This window comes from Lissotriton vulgaris, chromosome 3_1 (genome assembly GCF_964263255.1).
Source record: "Lissotriton vulgaris chromosome 3_1, aLisVul1.2, whole genome shotgun sequence".
Taxonomy (NCBI): Eukaryota; Metazoa; Chordata; class Amphibia; order Caudata; family Salamandridae; genus Lissotriton; species Lissotriton vulgaris.
The window spans coordinates 1,827,427,686-1,827,442,848 of NC_141689.1; the positions used below are offsets into that span (position 1 = coordinate 1,827,427,686).

Consider the following 15,163-nt stretch of genomic DNA (forward strand, 5'->3'; position numbering starts at 1 on the left):
CTCTAAAATTACCCTTGGCTCCCCTAAACCACCATGTACCCTAAAATTAACTAGAGCACCCCAGAACTCAAATACACCCTGATCCCTAAAAATACCCCTGCACCCCTAAACCGTAAACCACCCTGACCCCTAAAAATACCCCTGCACCCCTAAACCCAAATAAACCCTGAACCCTAAAACCTAAACACACCCTGTACCCTAAAATTACCCTGTGCACCCCAAAACCCAAACCCACCCTGACCCCTAAAAATACCCCTGCACCCCAAAACCTAAACCCACCCTAAACCCTAAAAATACCCCCGGCACCCCAAAACCCAAACCCACCCTAAAAATGCCCGTTCCCCAAAACCTAAATACCCCAGCACCCCAAAACCTAACCCCACCCTGAACCCTAAAAATACCCCCTGCACCCAAAACCTAAACCCACCCTAAACCCAAAAAATACTCCCTGCACCCCAAAACCCAAACCCACCCTGAACCCAAAAAATGCCCCAGTACCCAAACACCTAAATACCCCAGCACCCCAAAACCCAAACCCACCCTAAACCCTAAAAATACCCTAGTACTCCAAAACCTAAACCCACCCTGAACCCTTAAATTACCCTGTGCACCCCAAAACTCTAACCCACCCTGAACCCTAAAAATACCCTGTTTAACCCCAAACCACCCTAAACCCTAAAAATACCCTAGAACCCCAAAACTCAAACATATCCTTAACCCTAAAATTACCCCTGAACCCCAAAACATATACCCCTACATCCCAAAACCCTATACTTACCTAATACTTACATATAAAAAACATGCTTTTACCATTTATGTATTTACAACGAATTTCAAAAGCATGCGTGATAAAAGCATATAAAATGTAATGCCATGCGTTGTAATGGCATTGCAGAGTATTGGTAGTTGCGTTGTGAGGGTAAGCAGGGTGATGGTAGTTGTGGTAAAAGATTTGTTGTAATGAGTGTTTACCCTGCAGCTCTGTCTCTGTTCCCAGTAGTAATTCCTCAATCTTAGTCCTCTAGACAGTGCTGCTGGCTGCTTATATGGTCTCATCAGTAATTCCTCATTCTAAATTCTCTAGGCAGTGCTGCAGCTGTGCCTCTGTACACCCCAAACCAAAACACATAGGTAGAAGACATTGTAATTTACAACGCCAATAGCTATAACTTTAAGAAATGTGAGACCCTATTGCAATGGAAATGCTTGTTTGTACTGGGAGCCAATGAAGCGCAGCCAGGGTTGTGGCTGCGGAGTGATTTTTAGGGATCTCGAAAAGCAACCGTGCTGTGGCATTTTGAATAACCTGTAGGTGCTTTAAGAAGAATCGAGAGCTTCCCAGAAACAAGGAGTTGCCGTAATCAAGACAGGAATTAAAGAGCCTTGTAGGACTACTCTTTTGCATGATTTTTCTTAATGTGCAAATTAGTCCCAAGCAAGTTGTGGGCAGCTTTTTGGCTTGAGTCTCCATAGTGGAGAAGTGTGGCTCACTGGTTAGAGCAGGCAGACCCTGAAGCAGAGGTCAGACCCGGGACCAGGGTTCAATTCCCGACGCGGCAGGGTCTTGAGCTCAAATGTCCATGGACTCGATAATTCTCGCTTCGGTGCCTGACCTAATCATGGGTTCACACTCTGCAACTCTGGGCATTAAGCTTGCTTAATCTCCACAACGGCGCCCCGCGGCGGGATGCCTGGCTTTCACCTTGGGGATGCCCTGTAGGGGCTATCTCACAGGGAAAAGCCAGGACGGGTTCCCAAGGCAAGCGCGGAGATACCCCTTCGGGGGTCGATTCTGGCGCTATATAAGAAATATAATAATAATAATAATAATAGTGAGTTTACTGTCCGACCAAGATCCAAGTCTTTTTTGCTATTGTATAAGGTACTGTTGTGTGGCGTGTTAGGATCCGAGTGAATTTTCCCAATTTATGCCCTTAATAGGTACAATTCACATTGCCCTAATATAGGCATAGAAGCCATTCACTTATTGAGACATAGCCCGTACAAACCAAATACAGGCATGGCTACTTCCACCCGTACCAAACGTCACAACGATTTCCTGGAAAATCGACTTAAGCAGTCATGGACCTTCCCTTGCTTGAATATTGATTTGTCCAATAACTCATGTACTTTGCAAAGAGCTACTATTCCCTAGGGGTTCTTTCTTGATGTTATTATGCTCGACTTTACGTCAAACTAAACACCTTCAAGCTATAAATATGCCTTCACTTGCTCTAGCAAGACTCGGTGGTTCGGAGCAGTTAGACTATCTACTTGCCCGACGCAGCTCACTACAGCAAGTGCCGAAGGAAGCCGACCCTCCATCTGACGCATTGATCGAGAGGCTGCATTTCTCACAGCGAGAATCCAGCTCCAATGTTTCCAAGCTCCCCTTGCGGAGTGTTGGGAAATAGAGTCCCTAGACTGAGATACCAGACTTCCTTCATTCTAAACTAAGGTATGGAGCTGATTAGAACCTAGAGAAATCTTGGATAGATTCTTGGCAAAAACTAAACCTATGCTACACAATACTTACTTCTTCCCATGTACTAGACTTAGGTTAGGTACATTGGGGTAGGCATATTTTAGAAGCACCCGTTGAGTATTTTTAGCCATTATTATTTATGTATGTATTTATATATGGTTTAGAAACTATACAATGCTCTTACAGTATTATTGTAGAATATTGTTCTCGCTGTACGCATAATTCTTTGCAGTCTGCTTTACGATTGTAGCAGTTCACTTCCCTTGCATGAGAAAGAAGACTGTTCAATAAAACCTTTTATTGAAAACGCCCGTCTCTCTATTTCTCTGCACCTCTGTAGAAACGAAGCATGCACGATTGACTGAGTGAAATACTTATCTATTGTTTCCACGGCTCCAGAGATACATTTCTTATTCTTGGGAAACAAAGTTGTCATGTTTATGCGGTTGTCAGAAACTAATCCCTTCTTGTGAATTCGAGAAAGTTTCTTGTGACCGCTCAGCTATCTGGCACTCACTATTAAGTTTAATATATTCAATAGAGACCTAGTCGACCTCAGTCCTATGTCTAATCTATAGGATGTATTATTCCAATGCGCGGAGCCTATTGGGAATATATGAACTACACTACATGGCGCCCAACGTTTGGTAAGGCACTAATTTAATGCTAGATACTAAAGTAACTCAGTTGTGCTTTTCTCAGAGACCCCTTTCTCCCGTAAAATACTCCAATAGACGTCTGGAGTGGGTAAAGGGATAAAATATCCACCATAACGGAGTAGGACGAAAATCCTATGTATTAGTTTCTGTTTTGTTCAACGTTGAAGGATACAGTGTTCCAAAATATTGTGCACCTTATCTTTGTTTCCTTGGACATGATCTTATACCTTTAGCCAGGAGAGGGCACATAGATGTTAAAAAGGGTTGGGCTCAGAGATGAGCCCTTTGGATAACCACCCTCCACACCCCCACAGGCAAGGGTAATAATTCTGGAGTTGAAGCGATCTACCTACACCGAATTGGTGCGTTCGGTCAGAAAATTATTCAGCCATTTTATGGCTTTGGCACCGACACCAATCTCCCCCAATCTATGGATTATAGTTGAAGGCAAGATGGTGTTGAAGGCTTTTCAGACACCATCGGTTAGTGCGATGCAAGGTTCAGCTGAGAGGTGCAAAGCCGACGTTCACCCTCCAGCGGCCGGATTACTTAGATTGCAATATTTGCACCAAAATGTCCTGACTCCATAGACCGCACAAACACCGAATCAATTCTGCACTGTTGCTAGACTATCCTACTAGGTAATGTAGTTTAAACAAGTGCCACTGAAAGCTTTGTAAAAAAAAAAGAAAAAAAAACGCCCACGAGTGGCATATGTTTTCAATTATCGCACCCATGTCTGGGCACGATAATTGAAAACATATGAGCTTTGTGTGCGCGTAACAGACACCAATAGGCCATGGGCAGAGCAATGCGCCCGCCTTTGGCCTATTGCATGTTCTGTTTTAAAAATAAACGCACACAAAGCCCAATAGCAGAACCCAAAAGGAATCGCACATGCACCAGCGTATGCGATTCCAGGGTCCGTTTTCAGACCCGGGACAAAAGGGCTCTCGCCTGCGCGAGCACTCCTGCGCAGTGCAATGCAGGGCGCGAGCCCTAAAAAGTAGTTTTGTACTTTGAAAGTGCTTTCTCGACTCACGGGTTCACACTCTGCGACTCTGGGCAATAGCTTGCTTAATCTCCACTACGGCCCCTCGCGGCGGGATGCCTGGCTTTCGCCTTGTGGATACCTTGCTGGGGTTATCTCACAGGGGAATACCAGGACGGGTTCCCAAGGCAAGCGCCTTGATGCCTTCGGGTGATACGTGCGCTATATAAATCGCAATACATTTACATACATTTACATTTAATTCCAAAGTCGAATTTGGACGCAGTTTTATTTTAAAATCAGCCTGCAAGGCAGGCCTGGTTTTAAAATGACATCAGACACCGCAGCGGTGGGCACTTCAATGCATTAAGGCTACTCTAAACCTACATGTCCTACCACTAGGGACTTCCAGATAAACTGTCCTTACCAATTAGAGTTATAGCAATCAGCGTATACCTTTAGAGGGTAGAGCACTGGCCCTGGGCCAGGTTAGCACAGTCCAGACACTTTAGGAGTCCGTAACCACAAGCATATTTTCAAAAATTGAGGTAATCAGGGCAAAAAGGATGACTTTCTTTTATTTTGCCCCGATGGGCTAATTACAAAAGTAGTTTACGTTTCCATCTCCCTGACCCTTCTGATCATAGGGATTGATAGTCTTTGTTGGGTGCTCAAAAATATAAGATACCCAGAACAACAACTATGGTACAGCTCAAAATGAATAGTTATAAATACTTTTTTCTGGGTGGGGTTAAAGCCCACTGTACACATATTTTGAAGAGTTGGTAACCAAAGGCCTGTCAATTGCTGTACTGTGAAGCCAGACCTATAAAGGGAAGCGAACAGAAGAGGGTACTGGAAATTATGCAATATAAAAAATGGAGGAAGGGTACAACAGGTGAAACACTCAGAGTTAAAAAAAAAAGACAGAAGTATCACAAAATGAGAACTAACATATTCTTATTTATGTGGTGCAATCCCTAGGGCAGAATGGCACAACTTCAACTGTCAAGCAATGACTTGTACACCTGCCATCTCCCTCAAATTTCAGACTGACTAGATCCGTAGGGCGATTGAGTCCATAATTGTTAGGTTGTAGTGTGTTTAGTGCTACTTTTGAGCCTGTGGTTGCAGGAGGGGGCCACGTGCACTCATTTTGGAGACCAGCAGTTATTAGGTCGAGCCTGTGCAGCGCATGCACTGCTCTCCAAGGCATGCTGCATTGAGGTAGGTACTTGAAGCTCCGCCCACATTTTTCATTGGCTTGTGCCATTATCCACTGTAAACTGTGGCTGTTCATTGGTCAAAAGGCTTAGTAGTCCCTCCTTAAAACCACCTTTTCTCATTTTGTAACCTCCCATGGCAACACCTCCTGTTACGTGTATTTTTGCTCAATATGCTTTACTTACAGCCTCCGAGCACTATTTCCTTAAATAGCTTTTTCCTACCTGCTGTTCCAGGCTGGACACGCTCCCTCCTAATGCTTTTTTTTATTTTCATAGCACCCATTTGCAATGTAATAGGTCTCACATTTGCGAGAGTTTAAGCTATTGCTACTGTAAATGACAATGCCTTTTATTTATCTGTTTTAAAAACAACACATAAATAAAAGGCATTGCCAGTTACAAAACCAATAGCTCAAACTCGCATAAATGTAAAACCTATTGCATTGCAAATGCTTGTTTTTCCAGATACTGGTCGAGAGAAAACGAGGAAAAAACACACAAACGAGAAAAGAGGAAAAAGAGATTAGATGGAAAACCATCACACTAAGAGGAAGCAGGAACCAGCAGGAGTGAGCTAAAGGGCCAGGGAGAGTTTAGCCGTGGATTAAAGAGGCGCAACAATTTATAGCACTAGCCGCAGGCTGGACACCGGTCCTCCTCCGTTTACAATTTAAACACTTATGTGTTGCATGAATATAAACTCAAGGCGGCTAAGCAAACTAGACCTAACCCATGATTTCCCACCATAAACCCAGTGACTAACACTCTGATTCAATTGAGCTTCACCCTTATTACCGGGTAGGGGGCCTGCACCCCTTGATGATGTATGTCAAATTCTAGACAACTGATATAATTCTTTTATTACATTTGTTGTATCTTCCGGTACTTGTTCTTCAAGTATTCAGGTTATGGCAAGTGCAATACAGATTGGAAAGATATCTGAAAGTTTTCTGGCTGAACTCCCTGCCACCCTTCTCACCTCCAGGGTATTGGTTTGTTGTTCATTCCGCCCATGGATCTCATCTATCTCTGAAGTGTCATGTAATTGCAAGCGAACACACGTTTCTTAAAGAGCTTTGATACTTCCTTCTGTTGATTTCGAGGATTTTGAAAACATTGGTCATAGTTACAGTAGATCAAGTGTGGAATTGCAGAAGTGTGTTGCAGTCATGTCTCCTATTATAATTCTAAAGAGTGTCCCCTCCGACAGCCGGAAGATAATTTCAAAATAAGATCTTTCCTTTTCTTTGGGTTCAGTTCCTCTTTAAAAAAAATGTGTCTTTAAATTGTTTTCCGTCACAAAATATGTTTTAATTCGAATAATTGCATCAATTCCTAACCTACTTTAAAGCTCAGCGTTTCGGTAAAAACTATTTCAATTGTCTGTATACTCCTGTGACCTGGTCCCTCTTCTTGTACGTTTATGGGCCGTCCTCACCTTTACTGGGAAAAATATTTGACAGGGCTAAACAAAAAATCCTGGGAAGCCCCTGTGCATTTGTACCTTATTTTACATCCACCCTGCCCCACGCAAATGTTTGTTTTCCTCCCAGCTTCCTTGTTGTCTCTCCTTGAATGGATTGCACACCTCTACAGTAACTCTTGGTACATAGACTTTTTTCTGTGCTTTTTTTCTCTAAATTCTCAACTCACAGTCCACCTTTCCCAACCAGCTTCTTTCAGTGTCCTACGGTCTTTCAGTGCCATTGGTCGCAGTGTTCATAAGGTGACCCTTATTGGCTGTGTTGCCTGTGCCTGGGTCATCAACATTCCATTCACACTTGGAGAATCTGTGGCACACTTCCAGATAAAATTGATTGCACTAATAATCGGATATCTTGGTAGCACATTTGTACAAAGTAACAACAGCAAGATAAGCAAACTCCTCTTTTCGGGGAAATTCGACCCAAGGATTATGTTCTTCCTTTACAACCTGTCCTGACTTGGAGAGTACTGAAGATGTGATGCAGTAACTTTGTAAGCACCTGCCTCACTGTAGTTGTTCCCATTTTACCATTACCAATGGAACACCAGTCACTGATCCAAGGTCCTCACGGAGCATGATCTTGCTTTTTAGTGATGGCAGCCTCACCCTAATTCAGAAGTGCTCCGGACGAGCGCCACTAGTCTGCCCAAACTCCAGCACTGCTTGTACGAGCTTAAGAGATGTTTGTATCTTGTATATACATGAATATAGAGGCAGTAAAAGCAGTTGATCTTTTGAGGGTCACACATTGTATTGTATTGTAATTGCATTTATATAGCGCTTACTACCCCATAAAAGGCGTCAAATCGCTTTTCGGCGAGTAGCACGCTACTCTGGAACCCATAAATGATTAGTGGTGAATTAGTATAGTAAAATATGAAAGTAATTTGAGTGGTGGATAAGTTACTTAGTTATTTGAATTGAGAAAAATAGTGGAGGGATAGGAGAGGTGAAAAGATTTGCATTTATGTAGCGCTTGCTACCCCTGATGGGATGTTAAATCGCTTTTTCAGCAGGTAGCACGCTGCTCTGGCACTTATAAAGGAATAGGGGTTAATTGGTATGTGAAATTTGAAATTAATTCGAGTGGTGGACATGTTAGTCTGGTATTTGAATTGAAAAGGATAGTTGAAGTATAGAAGAGGGAAGGATTTAGAATGTTTTTTTTAGGCTCATAGCAGTAGGAGGAGGCTTGGTATGAGTAAAAGGGTCAACGGGAAGGGTTTAGAAAGGCTTGTCTCATCAAAATAGATATAGGAACTAGACTGCCATATAAACCACAAAGAGGGAGATAGAGGAGACAGGCACAAGGACTCATCCTCCAAAGTCAATATTTTCCTACTAGCCAGATATTTTTTATTATTTTTCCACCAAACCCCGCACACTCTAAATTTTTCTCATTTGGATCGGTCCTAACACTTTAATTGCTCCCTTGTACTCGACGTTTGCAGCACGCCCCATTCCGCAGGGGATGGGAAGAACCCTATGATGAAGCATGCCACCAAGGAACTAGAATGGCCTCAAATAGCCATTGTGTTTTTGAAGCATTTCAATCAATAGAATTCCTTCTCTGTTGGATGCTATTGACCACAAGCACCTTCACAAGATAATCAAACACTATATCCACCAGGGTGTCAGTGCTTGAATGGCTCAAGCTCCCCTTCTGGTATCAGTCTAACATACAGCCTGCATACAGCTATGGCCTGGCATTGCACACGTAAACAGGGGTCTACTTTCAACCATGTGCTCAATAGTCGTCTCCTCAGTTAATCCAAACTATGGATGCAAAACTGACTACTATATGCAAGGTCCCAGTGGTGAGTCTACTGCAGTGGTGGAGAGTAGTACAGGGGGGAAAGAAAACGAAGAGTATTTCCTTTTAGCTGTACTTGGAAATAGAACACAGAGGATCTCTGTATTTTAGTTGGACTCATGTTTCGATACCCTCTTTCAGTCATTTATTGCATACGTATTACTATCCCTTTTAAGCAGAGCCTTTGCACTTGTTACTTTACCTCTACACAGAGTCTTTATTTTACTGCCTGGAATGTTCTCATTATGTTGTGTTTCCAACTATCATAGACCTAGGCATGAAACAATTCGCATCAATACAAAAGCAAATCGTTTAGATTTTGTTTTTGGGCTCTCTCAAAAGAGGTTATGCCATAAAAACTACAATTTTTAACTTTGTACCACCTAGCTGTCTGGCTGGATCCGTAACCTTTTAGCAGAAATACCTGCCGCAGAGCAGTTGATAATTAAACAACAGGGGGTGGTGATGGACAGAGTTTCTGAATTAAGCAGAATACTCTCACCCAGTCAAGAGATCAGGGCTTGATCCAACACCGTTTTTTAGCTCACTGCACCATCCCAGCTCAGAACCTGGCTATATGCAAATTAGTCTGTCCCTGGCCCAGTGCATCATGGGAACAGGGCAGACCAAACTACCAAGCCAATTCTTTCACTGGGAAGGAAACAAGCTTCCGGGGACCGGTTTCTGGCATTACAGCCGTCTTCGGCCCGGCTTGCTTGAATCCTGATGGTGCAATGAGCAAGGGACTCACGTCTGAGTATACCCTTCCACGCTTATGGTGGACAAAATAATTAAACAACAGGGGGTGGTGATGGACAGAGTTTCTGAATTAAGCAGAATACTCTCACCCAGTCAAGAGATCAGGGCTTGATCCAACACCGTTTTTTAGCTCACTGCACCATCCCAGCTCAGAACCTGGCTATATGCAAATTAGTCTGTCCCTGGCCCAGTGCATCATGGGAACAGGGCAGACCAAACTACCAAGCCAATTCTTTCACTGGGAAGGAAACAAGCTTCCGGGGACCGGTTTCTGGCATTACAGCCGTCTTCGGCCCGGCTTGCTTGAATCCTGATGGTGCAATGAGCAAGGGACTCACGTCTGAGTATACCCTTCCACGCTTATGGTGGACAAAATAATTAAACAACGGGGGGTGGTGACGGACAGAGTTTCTAAATTAAGCAGAATACTCTCACCCAGTCAAGAGATCAGGGCTTGATCCAACACCGTTTTTTAGCTCACTGCACCATCCCAGCTCAGAACCTGGCTATATGCAAATTAGTCTGTCCCTGGCCCAGTGCATCATGGGAACAGGGCAGACCAAACTACCAGGGCAGACCAAACTACCAAGCCAATTCTTTCACTGGGAAGGAAACAAGCTTCCGGGGACCGGTTTCTGGCATTACAGCCGTCTTCGGCCCGGCTTGCTTGAATCCTGATGGTGCAATGAGCAAGGGACTCACGTCTGAGTATACCCTTCCACGCTTATGGTGGACAAAATAATTAAACAACAGGGGGTGGTGATGTACAGAGTTTCTGAATTAAGCAGAATACTCTCACCCAGTCAAGAGATCAGGGCTTGATCCAACACCGTTTTTTAGCTCACTGCACCATCCCAGCTCAGAACCTGGCTATATGCAAATTAGTCTGTTCCTGGCCCAGTGCATCATGGGAACAGGGCAGACCAAACTACTAAGCCAATTCTTTCACTGGGAAGGAAACAAGCTTCCGGGGACCGGTTTCTGGCATTACAGAGTCAGTTGATGGCATCATCTTTCACTAGTAGGGATGGAACTGCATCAATACAAGGAAGTGAAATCGTAGGTGAACAAAGGCCCTACCTCACCAGTGCAGTGCAGAACTGGGGTTCTAACAGGGCATTTTTCAGTGTTTTTCCTGGAAAATCTGCTATTTACTCAGTCAGGGAATATTTTCCAATAAAATTGGTTTCAAACGGTGTCCCAAATGCAACAGGCGGTGTTTAGCCCTTATCTCACCTCTTTCAAGGGTCTGTGATCTGCACATGAATGCCTCTCTCGTGCCACATGCAGACACATGAACATTAAAGAGCAAAAGATTTAAGAACAGAAAATGTAAGTAGTACTGCAAATGTAGATCATCTTCATCTCTCTCAAAAGGGCTGTTAACATTAGCAATGTTTCCAGACAACAGAAGATTCAGCACCTACTCAAAACCTATCCATTTATTAGATAAAATGATGACAATGGTAACTTTAACCTCTTTATTCACTGACCCCTCACTGAAATCAGTTTTAAAAAAATGATGCATACTTCGTTCAACTGACATCCATTTTCATTTTTTCTTGGTGCATGCACTCAGAAGAATCTTTACAAATTATTTCAGTCATTTAAAGACTGTTTCGGAGCAATCCCAGCTAGCGGTGTCAGTCTATGTTCCAAAGGCAAAACCTTTAATAGTGGAACACTGTGTATTATGGATGCACACAGGATCTAATGCTGAAAGCAAAGACGATCATGCTGATCCTATAGTGGAGCAGATGACACCAGCCTTTACAAAAAATCTAACCAATCATGCAAAAATGGCCATTGTTTCAGAGTCAGCTGCAGCACCAGTGGCCATGATAGCCCAACTAGCCATTGAAGAGGACCAATGAGAGAGAAACTTTCTGTCACTATGATATATTTCAAGATTTTTAGAAGTAAGGGTGATAGTTTTAGCAGTCGAGTGCCATAAATGAGGAAGTAGCTGGAGCGTTGGAGTGCAGAACCCGTTATACCAGATGAGGATGTGATGTGGTCAGGAGGAATGTTCGGATCCACTGTTTCAAAGGCCATCAACACACCAAGAAGATTCAAATCGGAGTCCTTACCCTGCGCTTCACCCAGGGCCGGCTTTAGGGTGGTGTGACCAGTGCGGCTGCACTGGCCGCTGGCTTGGAAGGGGGACACTGACCTCATGAGAGCAATAACGTACCATTAAATAGCACCTGCTGCTTGTGCATCCAGCTTTCAGGCAGCAATACAAATGTCATGATAACTCTTATGATTAATGTTCCTGCTAGAGAGAGAGATCGGAGTATTGTCTAGTGGCAGTTTTGACTTGCCATTAAGTAGCAAGGGGGTAAATATGCCTGCTGCAAAGAACAGATCTGTATTTTATGTTGCTAGCTGAGTGGAACAGTAAAACCATCCTTTACCAGTGCTTTAAAGCAAATGAAATGTATGCGAGACAAGGGCACTTTTGCCCAGGCGGTAATGAGTGAATCCAAGGAGGAGGTCCTATTGGGAGTACCAAAAAAGATTGCCGCCCAGGGCGCCACCAGTGCTAAAGTAGGCCTGGGCTTCACCATTGCCTCCAGCTGCCACCGAGACACTGCTGTCAAGTCACTGGTGGGAGAGTCACTTCCACAGGCCGGCAGCCTCGGCGACAGATCACCGAACAACAGGGCACAGATTAAAGTGGCACCTGTGTTAGAAAGCAGTGAAGGGCCTATGAGATACAAGCACCCAGCAGTTATCAGGCATTGAACCCAAGCCTGTCCTCAGCTGCAGCTCCACTCTCTCCAATCCTGTGGTCCTATGAACTAGGCCTTTCACTCTTGATGCTAATCGTACGTGGAACATTCATCAGAACTGAGGCACGAGGTGCTCAGCGCATAATATACTGCACGGCACATATAATATCCGTTAACTACTTGATTATTCCTTAGTAGTCGTTATTCCATAACTGCACTGCAAATAATGAACATGCCTATTATGAACAGATCATCATTTTTCAGTACTTAGAGATGCTCAACATTGAATATGGGCAGGGCGCCAAACAATAAGTGCCATCTTCATGTATCAGAGTATGGCAAAGCACACAAAAAGTTTGACATTTAAAAGGCACTTAACCTCAGGTCTCGTGCCCTCAATGGGAATGGGTCTTCTCAGAGACCTCCAGTATTCTCATTCTGTCAAGTTCGCGCTAATTAATCCTGTGTGCATTAGTCCTTCTCTGTGAATGAAGAAATGCCAGGCTTTTATTAAGGGTGTTGATGGTTTAACGTTTGATGTCACAATGGGAAATAAGTGTGTCTCGGGATGCAGGACCTGGGCATATATTCACCCACTTGAATATCACAACCTCGCACACTGTGCCAACAGTGATCGCTGTAGGGACTGTGATATGCAAAATATGTGATCGCTGCTGATGCACAATGCTAGAAATATTTGGTACTGAAGCTCTTTTTAAAAAAAAAATCTGTACATTTGATTCCCTTAGGATTATTACCTCTTCCGATCTGGATCTGCCTGCCGATGCGTGCATTGCCCCAACCCAGTCTTTCAGCAGCTTGGACATACCTTTGGACATAAGGTGAGGTTTTACAAATATTACTGTGGGAGAAGGTCTTAAGTAATCCAAAATGTCACGTGCGAATGGGCTTTAGACATCAAACATCTCGGAAATAAACGTATAATGAAGCATCTCCCATTTCTTAAACAGACGTGATGCAGGGTTTGACATAGGTTTTATTATAGGAAATCACGTCATGCCATGGCAGTGGAAAACAATGTGGCCCAATAACACATTAATTGGAGCAGCTGTATTCATGAACGTACATTCACACATATCTGCAGTGCAACGGTCAAATTCTAGGTTAATACTAAGTAACATGTTTTACTGGCTCACAGACTGCATAGAATATTTACTTAACATAGGGAAACAGCCCTCTTAATAGTCATGAGGTGTCTTTACCACACTGCGCAAATTTAACCCCTTGCATTCTGGTTTTAGTTAAATATATTTTCTTAAAAGAGTACAAAATATAAAATACCATGACATTAACTTTGTTTGTAGATTTCTGAATATAATATGCTATTTCTTCCTTTATTGGGGGGGGGGGGGTATTATGGCCCACTCAAGGCTTCTCTTCTTGTGAGTCGCAACCCTCCGCACACTCAGCAATGGTACTAAATAGCATATTACACTGTGCATCAGTATATACAATGCATTTATGCCACAGATATCCATGTTTATGAAAGATCCAGGTCTTCCCCAGTAGGACATCATCCACTTCTAGCTTATTTCTTATTACTCATGATGTCTGAAGCCTAAAAATGTAGGGATGATGTAATGGTTAGTGACCAGCATCAAGGATACTCAACGCGTTATCAGTAGAGTGGCTTTTTGTTATAAATAGAAAGTCCTTGAGCCAGGTGTATAAACAGGATAGGTTTATTAAGTCAAGTTCCAGACTAGGTTCTCCAGGACAAGATGGATGGAAATGTAAAACCCCACAAGGAGTGACCTCCATGTCGCTCAGCCTGCCTGCCATCAACTGCCACTTCACACACACAGGCCAGGCACCCAACATTCCACGATGTCACCAAACATTCCAGCATTCACACCATGTGAGCCACAGGGAAATCCCAGCCAGAGAAAAGAGACATAGATCAATTATAACACATCTCCTTTCTTTAAGGAAATAACAAATCTGAAATTAGAGAAAGCAACATCAGGGCCGGCTCCAGGCATGTGCAAGCTGTGCACCTGCACAGGGCCACCAAACCCCAGGGGCCACCACGGCAATATATATTCTTAATATAATAATCCTCTGAGGATGGATACATATTTGCGTGGTGGCCCCTGGCAGGGATTTGGCGGCCTCTGGCTCTGTTCCACTTCTAAACTCCCTGACCCCCTCCCCTCTTTACTGGCCTGCGCGCTCCGCCCCACCCGGACCGCTCATCCGGGCCCCCTACCTACGCTCCCTGCCCAGGGCCACCATGAGCCTAGAGCCGGCCCTGGCAACATCAACATCAGTGTACACATCAACATCAATGTACACCATGCTTTCGCAAAATAAAGCATTTACGTTGTGAAAGAAAGTATTGACATTACATTCTCAGATAATTAGTCCCATCCTCCTCCCTTGGGGAAAAAAACAACACAACCGCAAACACGAACACACACCCATAACCAACATGTAACAAGGTACACACCACCTTGTGGACCAGTATTGGGACAAAGAATGCCCCACAACCTATATGTAACAGGGTACACATCACCCCGTGAAGCAAAATTGGAGCACTTATCGCTCCGCCACCAAACATGTAACAGGGTACACATCACCCTGTGAACCATTACTGCGATACAAATTGCCCCACAACCAAACATGTAACAGGATACATACCACCCTGTGAACCAAAATTGGGGCACATAACTTCCTCACTTCACTGCAAACTCACCACCCTAGGAACTAAACTGGGGCACACGGCTCCCACAACTTCACACACCAGCACCCCATAACCCGTTGAAACCCGGAACACCTCTCTATGAGGGCAAAAACAAATGGAGCACTAAACACCCCCAACTTAACACACCAATCAGGACCACAGCTCCCTAACAACAAAATTCACCACATTGCACCCACCCCCACAAAACAGTTCCACAGTAAAACAATTATCAAAAAGAAAGTCTCTTACTGCGGTGAGCGATGTCTCACCTGAAGTGCTGACACAACATGAAACCAATGTCCAAA

The 15,163-nt window shown here is 43.8% G+C and overlaps 1 protein-coding gene across 3 annotated transcripts in view; it reads left to right on the top strand.

Annotated features, from left to right (window-relative positions):
- Nucleotides 1-15,163, top strand: part of ARHGAP10 (Rho GTPase activating protein 10) — a 1,108,509-nt gene that overhangs the window by 954,211 nt on the left and 139,135 nt on the right. For all 3 annotated transcript variants that reach the window (XM_086962271.1, XM_086962272.1, XM_086962274.1), the window contains one exon: nucleotides 12,904-12,996. In XM_086962271.1, the coding sequence (XP_086818397.1) occupies nucleotides 12,904-12,996 (93 nt within the window). The remainder of the gene's footprint in view (nucleotides 1-12,903; nucleotides 12,997-15,163) is intronic.